This window comes from Vicugna pacos, chromosome 12 (genome assembly GCF_048564905.1).
Source record: "Vicugna pacos chromosome 12, VicPac4, whole genome shotgun sequence".
Taxonomy (NCBI): Eukaryota; Metazoa; Chordata; class Mammalia; order Artiodactyla; family Camelidae; genus Vicugna; species Vicugna pacos.
The window spans coordinates 27,022,683-27,034,194 of NC_132998.1; the positions used below are offsets into that span (position 1 = coordinate 27,022,683).

The 11,512-nt window shown below is 43.7% G+C and overlaps 1 protein-coding gene across 3 annotated transcripts in view; it reads right to left on the minus strand.

The window, feature by feature from the left end:
• Positions 1 to 8,817, minus strand: part of RFX4 (regulatory factor X4) — a 130,750-nt gene extending 121,933 nt beyond the window's left edge. For 2 of the 3 annotated variants that reach the window (XM_072973069.1, XM_072973068.1), the window contains exons 1-2: positions 8,621 to 8,705; positions 1,195 to 1,281 (exon numbers count right to left, since the gene is read on the minus strand). In XM_072973069.1, the coding sequence (XP_072829170.1) occupies positions 1,195 to 1,281; positions 8,621 to 8,690 (157 nt within the window). In that variant the 5' untranslated portion in view covers positions 8,691 to 8,705. Of the gene's footprint in view, positions 1 to 1,194; positions 1,282 to 8,620 lie in introns of all 3 variants that reach the window. The other variant, XM_031683158.2, reaches the window with a different exon arrangement.
• Positions 8,818 to 11,512: the final 2,695 nt, after the last annotated feature.

The following is an 11,512-nucleotide window of genomic DNA, read 5'->3' on the forward strand; positions in this document are numbered from 1 at the left end:
AGTCAAAAACTTGAAACAATTTAAACATCCATCAACATTTAAATGGATGTACATTGTGATATTTGCATACAGTGGAATACTATGCTGCTCTATGTCTTGCTGTGACATGCAGCAGCATGACTGAATCTCACAGACATTATGTTCAGTGAAAAAAGCTACACACAAAAGAACACAGATTCTATGATTCTATTTATATGAAGTTTCAGAAACATGCAAAACCACACTGATAAAAGTCTGGACAGTAGTTATCGATAGGGGTGAGATATGAGGAAGAGTCCCTGGGTCCTCAAAATGTTCTGTATCTTTTCTGGTTGGTGGTTATACAGGTGAATATAATATGAAAGGGAAAAAAAAGATATTCAACAAACTATTCACATAGGATTTATGTACTTTATGTTCAATATATCTCAATTTTATAAAATGAAGCAAAATAGTGACAATGGAGCCACAATGCCAGAAGGGACTCGGAAGGAAGCTGTTCAGCCTGTCTAACAAACACCCTTGTGGATTATGAACTGGTTGGTCCCTGACCCATTCTTTGAGAAAAGTGAACTAAGGAGATGCATTTTACCAACCAAGGGAGAAAGATACTTCTGTCCCTGCTGGAAATAACATTCTTAATAAGCTGCCCCCTTTTGTAGCACTTTAGGGACAAATATAAGTCCCAAGCAACTTTCTGCTTTTAATATAAGGCACCCAAAGCCCCAGTCTGACGTAACCCAGGGAAAGGCGTAAGCACAGCAGTTTATATCTTTCCATTAACTCCAACTCTCTAGACCAAGATCCAGAAACTGTTACTTTCAAATAGCAAGGACATCCATGACTCTGAAACAACAGTCCCACAACACACTACTTTAAACTCACATCTACAGTGAAACGGAGAACGGCCTTTCCCATTCAGGGTCCACATTTTCCCACTGGAGCATCACTGAGATGGAATCTTAAGGGACTCGGACAATATGAATGCATAAACATCAAGCTTGTTCCATGGCCTTGGTTTCTATGTCCACCCGACTGCATTGCACTGCTTACTGCAGGATATTACAGGGAGGGCCTGGGGTATTTCATAAATGACTGGAACGTCTCTTGTTTCAGGTGACATGCCCCAGCCTAGCATTCTAGAAGTACCATTCCTCCCATCAGGACACAGGCCACATCTAGAACGTCTTGGAAGAATGAGTTTCAAGCACTTACTTTCATCATTAGAAACATTCCCCAAAGATGTGTGGCTGGAATAACGTTTGTTTTCACTTTCGTTGAGACATCTTTCAATCCAGCTCTCTAAAAATGAAAAAGAAATAAAATCACACTGTTGGTGTTTGTGAAGAGTCAGGAACAACATCAATGCCCTAGATTTAAAGGCCCATCAACTTTCATTCGAGGTGTGTCCAGACTGGAACTGGATCTGACATGCAGCTCCACATGCACTGTTTTGATGAGACTTTGCTGAGTAGTTTGGAGGCAAAGTGATAATTTGAAGCCCTGCTGGAGTATTTCTTGGTCAAATTCTACTAATTCTAGAGTATTCATAGCCCAATAGTACCAACTAATGATTATCTTTCTTCAAAAAGAAGATAATGTTCCTGAAAAGTAGTTTGTAATACAAAATTTGGTCAACTGAATTACCAGCGGTGGTTTGGAGACTTGCAAATTAGCAGTAGAACCCTTTTTTCAAAAGAAAACAAAAGAAAAGCAGATACAACCCTGAGGCTCTGGTTGAAGAGGAGAAGGAGGGCAGGAAAACTTGTAGCTCCCCACCTCTTTGCCAGTGACCCCTGAGGGGGCTCTTCGAAGCACAAAATGAAAGTCACTGCAGGAGGAAACATCAAAAGCTCCATAGCAGCTATGCATTACTTTTAAAATGCAAGACTGTGAGTTTTTAAAATCCAGTTCCAAAGGCTACACATGTACTTTCCATGGTGTAGCATAATGCTTATTTTGTCATCTAAATTATCCATTATTCATTCATTCATCCCCTAACTCAACAACATCAGTTAAGTATAATCAGTTCTGCTATAATATTTATTTTGAAAATACGTATGTGTTCCAATGCAAGTGATATATGAAGGAACAATTTGAACATAGCACAAATTTTGTGTTTGCTTATGCTTGATTTCTTCCTTTAAAAACACTAAATGAATGCAAAAAACTGCACGTAGCTGAACTGAGCCCTGTAGAAATATGTAAAATGCACACACACTCACATCTCAAACATCTTCAATTCACATGTGGGTTATGAGCTGCACCTGCCCAGACAACCCACGTTCTACCATTTCACAAAAACTCACAAGATGCAGCCCTTCTGAAGCCCACTTCCAAAAGCAAACTTGAAGTCTTTGTGAACTGCCATGTTTATTGTATTTATGTGCCTCTTAATCATTTAACATATGCCAAACCGTGCTATCCTTTTAATAAGGTTCCTATCTTTTTGCCCGTGTGTCATGGACAGAGTTTTTAAGTGTTGTACTCCTAGCTTATTATTCCAGTGAACTCTCTGCTTTTTATTGGGCAATTCTGTGAAATGGTGATGATTTTTAGGAATGCATATGTGGTATTGTAGCAGAACTGACTTTGTGCCTACGGATGTGTGCTTTTGAACAGTGCTGTCTCCCATTGCCTTCTTTACAGTAAGGGAGCTAGCATTTACTGAACACCTATTTTAACATGTCAGGCCCTTTACATATGTTATCTCATTGAACTCTGACAACAGCTCTCTGAAGTAAGGATTTTCATCTCCAGTTTCCCTAGAAAGCAACTGAAGCTTAATCGAGAAATGTGACGACTTATAATTCAAAGAGCCAAGGAAAAGATCATTACTTTTTTCTTGGCTCTTAGGTAACATATCATAAAAAGAAGCCACGCTGATGCTGGCGGGTAAGCTATGTAGTGAGGGGAAAGCAAACGCAAACAGCAGGGAGAAATGTTACAGTTTTGGTTTGTATTTTATGTCCCAACAAACTGCTCTTTTAAATGCTGCTTCCAAAGTTATAAATAAGCAGGAGAGAAGTATCCAAGGGGAGGAACAGGAGCCAGCTTGTTAAGAGGATATGGAAATCTGGTATTTCTGAGGAAACACTGAGAACAGAGAGATTCAAAACATTAAAACACTACCCTCTTCCAGATATCAAATGCACACTGTAGAAACAAATGGCTTGTAATGTTTTCAAACCTGTGATGGCACAGGGTGGGTATCTGTCATCACATCTTATGCAAAACCACATCTGGATACAAATCTCCAGAATTCTTTTCAGAACTCTCCAGAATGCCTCTACTCAGATCTTCTAACCCATACAAGTCCTGGCACATTTTCCCTGGCAACAGCCATGGCTGACTTTGGATGGTGCCTCCTGAAATTTGCACTCCCTTCCTCCACCAAACTGCAGCACCAAAAGCAGTTTCCATTGTTCTGGGCTAACCCCTGGTCTTACTAGCTAGTTACACACACATACTTACTCTCATGTACGTGTGGGTACACACCTACACCACCACCTCCCTTCATCAGAAACAGGGAACTAGAGAAACACTCCCCCCTCACCACCTGTCTGTGCCAGGATCAGGCCTGTCATCACTGGAGTCCTTGGAAGGGCCTGTTCTTGCAGATGAGAATTCCCAGTGATGGGGGGGGCACACCCTTTGAAGAACTCATGGTAACATGCAGGAGAGGAGCTGGCTCTGAATACCAGGTGGGCTAAGAGATACAGCCCATGCATGAGAGTTCAAGTAAGAACTTTTCTGACAGCTGTACCTCTCCCCCTTACTGCCCAACCCCAAGCCTGGAGAGAGCTGACAGCAAGGTACCACAAGGGAGAGAGGGCTGACAGAAGAAATCTCACCAAGTATTCCTTTCCCCCACCCAATGCCCCCACTCAGGTCTCTCTGACCCCACGTTTTATGCCTGTAGCCACTCTACTACCCAGCGTTGCTCCCAGGAGCAACACAGGGTAAGTTTGGTCTCTGTTGCATATGGCAGATACAGGAAGAAGCCACCATGTCTCTATTTTTCTGGTCAAGGTACCCCACTTGTTCCAGTTCTTTCTTTTGGAGAAATTGCTCCCATGTCTTTGCCATCCTGTTCACTACTTCTGGCTGTCTTCTACATAATCAATGTCCATTTGAACATGTGGCACTCAGGATGAGCTCTGAGGGTTTAGATGGGGTCTGAGCAGTGCCAAGTATGGCAGAACGATCCCCTTTGTTGGCCTGGACATGGGAGTTTTCAGAGCATTCAAAGGTCTTGTGATCCAGACTGCATGGATGTCACACTCTGAAATATCTAAACGGAACATGGGCCTTGAAGCCTTGGCCTCTGTCTCCTTCCCTAGGGGGGCCCTCAACAGTGGCATCTGCAACTCGTGCTGCAGTGTCCCCTAAGTCAGGTTGTTCCATATGATTGGAAGCCCTCTATTTGGGCCATCTGAAGTAAACTTTATAAACTTTAAAACTATTAGCAATGGATTTTGGTCTTGCAAAGATCAAGAGTTACTCAGCCAGAATGACAGGTATAGTGAATTTCTAATAAAGCGCTGTGTTCATCCGTCTTATTCATTTGTAGATTATGTGACTTAATAATAATAGAAGTCACCATATATTGTACCCTCATGGGCCAAGCATTATGCAAATAATTACATACTTCATACTTAATCCTCCTAACAAGTCTGTATGGTAGGTTCTATATTATGCACATTTTAGAAATGAGAAAACTAAGGCTCAGAAAGTAGGTGACTTGTCCAAAGTCACCCAGCTAGTAAGAGGCAGGAGCAGCATTCAAACTCAGGCTATAACCACAACACTCTCTCCAAGTGTGCCCTGAGCTCTCCATGTCCTATGTCCCATAGAGTCTCCAGAACATTGTACCAATATTGCAGCACTGATCATAGTCTGCCTTGCATTAGAACTTCTGCTGAAACTCTACATACATATTATAATATTTGCGAAATTCATTTACATATTTCTTTGCAAATCTTTGTTATACATAACAGGCTCTTCATTTCAAACTTAAGCATCTTAAGAATGTAATCCATTTTATTCTATTTCTTTTGACTCTGTGAAGGAAAAGCCCAGCTGGGCTAACGAGCTCAGTCACAAATCTAAGTGTGATAAGTGTCGGTTTACTGATGTAAGTTCTGCCGGGCTAACTTATAAATGTAAAGTTTAGTGTCAGTTTACTGGGCTAACAAGCTAACTCGTAAATCCAAGCTCAACAAGTGTCAGTAACGTGATCTGTTCCAAATTGATAAGCTCCAGTGTACTGATTCCTTGCTTTTTGTTGTTTGAACCTTATTGGCTAATAGCCCCATACTTGTAATTAACCCTATAAAACCTCATGTGCACGTCTTGGAGGTGCTCAGAGCTTCGGAGCAGAAGCCCCTCTGAGCCCGCCGGCGTAATAAATCTGAGTACTCCAACCCTCCGAGTGGTGCTTGTTTCTTGGCTGGCCTGTCATTTCCGTAACAACTCTATGTAGTACATGGTAGAAAGTTTTTCCTATAGTCGAGCCTCAATAAACATTACATCATTGACATACATGATATCAAAGAATGCACAGCATGTAGGTAGATATATCCACTTTCCCACAGAATTTCCTAATCATTTTTTTAGCCACAAAAGGCATGAAAAAGTACTACACATTGAAGGCAAGTTTCCAAATAAAGAAAGCAAAATTCAATAAAAATTTATTTTGTATCTTCTAGATACAAGAAGCTGTAGTAAACCGAGTGTGATATAAACATGAGTAAGACTGGTTTCTGCCTTCTAGGTGCCATCAAGAAAGCAAGGCAGATGCTGCTCCCCCAGCTCATGAGTGCAGAGACCCTGTCGTTTTTGTTCACCTTCTACCCAGTGGCTGGCACTGTGCCTGGCCCCATAGATACTTTGCTATAAACATGTGTTGTTGAGTGTGTTATTTCTTTCAAAAAACAACATTAAGTTCCTATCGTGTGCCAGGTACTATGTAAGTTTTCATATGTGTGGTTTAAGTTAAACCTTAGAACAATATTATGTTATATGTCTTAACATCTCTATTTATAGATATGAAAGCTGAGGCTTGAAGTGAAAGTTCTAATAGAAGGTAGAACAAAAATTCTAATACTGTGATCAGTGCTGCAGTTTTGGTGCTGTGTTCTGGGACACAGGAGGAGAGCTCAATTCACACTTTGATAACTTCCTGCTCCCAACTGCCTCATTCTTGATCTGTAAAAATTATCTGACCTTTTAGCAAGGACCAAGCTTGCTCTAAGTGCCCAACAGGATTTACTGAAGGCTGTGAGTGTAGGCTCCCAGGCTGCGAAGCATCCCTTCACTTGAGTCATCTGGGAATCACGAGCAGGAAGGAAGATGCAGATAATACCTTGTAGATTTTCATTTTACAAGGAGCTTAACCCACATTTCCTTAGAGGCAAATCCTCATGCCTCCCCACTTCAGACCAAAGATTTGGAAACCCCAATTTGAAATGACTTTCTTAAGTTCATAGAATGAAGTTCAGCAGAGCCATAAATGCTTATTAGGTTTTCTAGGAGGACTGGTTCCCTTTGCAGGAGCCAAAACAGCCAGGAAGTAGCTGCATCAGGTTATGGCACAACCAAGGCAGTCCAAGACTCAGAGCAGCACCTCAGGAACATATACTGGCCTGGCAGGAGGGGCCGACTAAGTTGGTTGTCAAAAAACAGGCAGTCCTTGAAGTTTACAGAGCACAGTGACATGCAGACCCTGGTCTGAGCTTTACAGTCCACCTCATGAAATAGAAACTTATACCACATTACAGATCAAGAAATTGAACATGGCAGTGGCTTTGTTGGCAGTGGTGTGGCACCGTGTGGCCAAGGTCACACATTTAGAAGGTATTAAAGTCAGAGTTTGAACCCAGATCATCAGTGTCCAAAGCCTAACGCTTATTCTTCCTGCAGCCTACTAGGCACACACCAGTTGTTCTCTCTTGGCTCATCCACCCATCCATTCACTTATTTTGCAAATAGTTACCAAGTATCTTTGGTGTAAAGTTGTAACAGAAGAGATGGACAAAAACTATTAAACAGGAAGCCATATATTACAGCAGGCTATTTCCAAAGGACCAGGGATTCAGGACCTCAAAGTACCTTGTCTGTTTATGTATTCTTTGTTATTATTATTTAGTTCCCTCACTCTTAAAAATGTAAGTTTTAACAACACTATGTATCTTATTCAGTGCTTAGTCCCCAAGAGCGTGGAGGCACAGAGCTGGTGGCGACAGCTGTGAAGGAGTGAAGCAGAATGAAGGAACAGAGAATGGTGGACAGAGACTCCTCCCCCAGAAAGGCTTCTGGGAAGAAACAGCATGTGAGCAGAGACTGAGTGTGGTGAGGGAGCAAGGCCTTGGAAGGTTCTGAGAGCGGGGACCACAAAGACAAGGGCTCTGCCATGGGATCACGCGTGACCTACTTAAGGAACTGGAAGAAGGTCCAGTGGCTGATGTAGAGTGACCACAGGGGAGACAATGCAAGTAAAAGAGGAGACAGAAGCCTGCCAGGAAGAATGAGGGGTCTGCAGTTAGAACAAATGGATTTTAAATCCCAGCCCTGCCACTTACTAGCTATGTAACATTGAGATGGTTCCTGAACCTTCCTAAAGCCTTGTCTCCCAGGCTTCTCCAAAGATTAACTGAAAGGATACAGGTGAAGCACTGATCATGCCTGGCTTTGTGGACCACGGGAAGAAGAGGAAAGCATCGTCTACCCACCAGGCGCTCACAGCCGTGATAGGGATGGACAGTAATGGCAATATCCAGCATTTAAAGACTCTCCTTCCCATGCTGGTCAGTCTGCTTCGCCTCTGCTCCTCACAGCAGCTCTGAAACCGAGATCCGAACAGATCTGATTTGCGAGAAGTGAGTCTCAGGGAACCTACGTGAAGTCACCACCACAGGTCTGTCTGTCTCCAACGCCGCGGTCACCATGGCACCTGTCTCACTAAGCCAGCAGGTAACAGGAGTACGTCTAGATTACAACAAGGTGCTACTGGGGCACAGTGAAGGGACCTTCCCACTCGGCCTGCCTGCTTCACAGAAGGTCGGCATTTCAGCTGGTCCTTCAAGGAGTCAGCAACTGCCAGACCAAGGAGGAAAGAAGGGCATTCTGGGCAAGAAGGCCACCGTCACAGACAAAGGCACAAAATGGGTCCTGGGAGAGGTGAAGAGTCCACTGACCTGTGCCCCAAGGAGTGGAGGGAGACAGGTGAGAGATTCCATTAGGAGCAGACTGCAAAGGCTTCCCCCACGAGGCCAAGACGCCTGCAGGCAGCGGGAAGCCAGCCATGATTTTTAAGCAGTGGGGGAGTAACACGACGAGCTTTGTTTCTGAGGAAGTGGATGAGAACAGGGAGTTCCTGACTTATGCAATACCTGAAGAAAACGCCACCTGACTTACAAAGTGTCACCGGGTTTTAATAGAAGGCGTTATTCATCCTCTACATCAACAGTCTTTGAGGGCACTGTGCTGGGGCCTATTTTAGGAACTCGCAGCTTTAGAAATGCTACATAAAAGAGCCGACTTGCCACACTTGCAGCTGCCAAGGGAGGACCAGGCCCCGGCCCCTCTGGAGGTGCCAGAGGGCACCCCACGTCCCCTCCCCCAGGGCCCTGGACATTACCAGCGGAACCATGCTGACGGGGCCTGCTCCTATCTCCCCCTGCTCCAGGGTGTACACTCCTCTTGATCATTCTTTCTCAGCCCCTTTTTCTCTCTCCCCTGGACTCCCCGTGATGGTGACACAGAGGACTGTGTGGCAAGTGAGCCCAAGAGGCAGGCAGACGTGGCCCCTCCAGGGGTGCCTCAGATCAGTGGGTTGCCACGGCAACACCACAGGCCCTGCCCCAGGGGCCGCTGGGTTCCAGGAAAGGGTCCCCACACTGCCTCCAAGAGGCAGTCCCACCCTGCCCCGTTTTGACTCCTTCTCTCGCCCACCAAATACTGATCTAGCACTGACTGTTTGCCAGGCTGAGTCTCTAGGGATGAACATGGGAGGCAAGGTCCCTGCTCTCAGGGAGCTTGTATGCTGTGGTGGAGGTAAAAACAAATAAGCAAGGTGACTTAGAGTCCAAGAATGTTATGAAGAAAATGAAACCACAGAATGGGATAGAGAGACGGAAGTGCTGTTGTAAGTGGCAGTGACACTGAAGGCCTCTCAGAGGAGGTGATGTTGAAGCAAGTGCAAAAGCCCAAAGTGGGAGTGGGCTTGGAGTGAGTGAGGAAGAGCCAGGAAACCAGTGCAGTGGAGGAGTGAGGAAGGGGGAGGGCAGTAGGAGATGAGGTCAGAAAGTTAGGAAGGGCCCAAAGTTTGTAGGGACTTGCTGCCCATTGTACGAACTTCACATCTATTCCCAGTGAGCTAAGAAGTTACTGCAGAGCTTTAAATAGGTGACATGAACTGCACACTGGCCAGAAAGGCTAGCCTACAAGTGGACTTAAACTCATTCATCCCACTGTTTGTTTAACAACTATTTGTGGAGTACAGGCACTGAGCTATACAGTAGGGATACATCCATGAACAAGACAGTTTCTGTCTTCAAGGAAGGTTAGAGTTTAGTGCAGGAGTCAGCTATTCAAAAATCACACAGATAGAGATGTAAATACCAAGAAAGCAAGGAGAGAGAAGAAAAAAAGGGAAGTCTGACCTGTGAGAATCAGGGAAGCTTCTCAGAGGAAGTAGCATTAAGCTGGCAGCTAAAGAGTAACAAGGCACATGTTACCACCCCAGGTAAAGAGGGAGGGAGAAGTATTCGTTGCAGAAGGAACAGCATGTGCAAAGGTCCTGAAGCTGGCAGAAGAATGACACATTCAAGAAACTGACAAGCAGCCTAAGTGCAAATGCACACATTCATTCATGAATCATCAACATGTGTTTATTGAGACTATCCTGTTTGACTAGCACTCTGTAATATGCTATGGGGCATGCACACATAAGACTTGCCTTTGTACTCAGAGTTGGGTTAAGAAGTCTGGTTTCTATTCAAGAGATGGATAGGAGCCTCTAAAAGTTTTTGAGTAGAGTGTGGCATAAGCAAATCAGTTCTATGGGCAGCTCCATGTGGTGCTGCTAAACATAATTGCAGGAAGACGGAAAGAGGAGCAGAAGACATATCACTTATCATCTAAACCTGGACGCTTCTGAGGCTGAAAAGCAGCGTTAGTAGTAATTTTACCAGGACCACTTGCATAAATCAGGACTGTCCCAGGCAAACTAAGACTTAATGTCCCCCTCGGTAGAAGGCCACAAAAGAGTCTAATTAAGTCTTAGAGACTTGAACTAGAACAGATGAGCATAATGATAAAAGATAAGAACTCTGTTCTCTTTCTAGCTAACTATATTCACTCCTCTAGCCAATCCACGTGACCAGTGTCCCCATGCCTCTTCCTCATCAGCTGGGGTCTCAATCACAGCATGATACAAGTGAGTCCAAGATGACACTAATGACATCTTCTGGAATGTGGCCTCCCAGTGCAAGCACCGTTATCCTCACCAACATCATCTTCACAGCAATGACTTGCCCAAGATCACAAAGCCAGGAAGCAGCTGAGCTAGAATTTGAATCTGACTCTAACCTAACCGTTAACTTATGCTATAATACCCATAACTACACATGCTTTCCAGTCCCATTGTGCGTATTAAGTTGCGTCTAACATAACACCAAACACACAATATGTGCTCAATAATGTTACTGCCCCTCCTCACTTTAAGCAAATTCAATAAAGAAAACTATAAAGTGGGCAAAGAGATTAGGGTCTCATTATTTGCAATATACAAGAATTAAGCAGGGAATCCTGAGGGTACACAACTGCCCATAGCTCAAAGATCACCAACCGTCTCCAGACACTAGAGAAAATTAAATCTAAGGTGTTCAGTGCCATCTCCTGTCGAGGATAACTTCAATGTAAAGGCAGATCTATGCTCCGAAAACATCCCTGAGAACACCAGAGTTAACATGCAAAATTGCATAACCAGGTTGTAAAAATCTCATTTCCCCTTCACTTTTTGGGGGGAACATGCCTACTTCTACCTAATGCCAGCAGACTTTTCCTTGGTTTCTATTGCTATCACTACAGTATTATTAAACCATAGAAAAATCTGAAAAATGTTACTGGAGCCAAGGCTACTTGCTGCACACAGCATCTGATATTATTTAATTCTTGACATCACTGCCTTTTCTAGGTTTTTGTTTGTTTTTTACCTCTTCTGCATTTCTTCTCACACTTTCTGTTAGGGGATGTGGATTCCTCCCAAAACCTCAGGAGTCAGGCACTGCTGGCCACCAAAGAGACTCCAAACTAGCCTGAACTTTCAAGATAAATCACCAAAATATTCTCTTAGGCAAAGCACTCTTTTCTTTCCTGTGTTAATCTATCAAAGAAATTATATTTTAAGACTTATACACGGAAAACTATAAACCATTGATAAAGGAAAGTAAAGAAGACTTAAAAAAATGGAAAGATATCCCACGCTCCTGGATTGGAAGAATCAATATTGTTAAAATGGTCACACTGC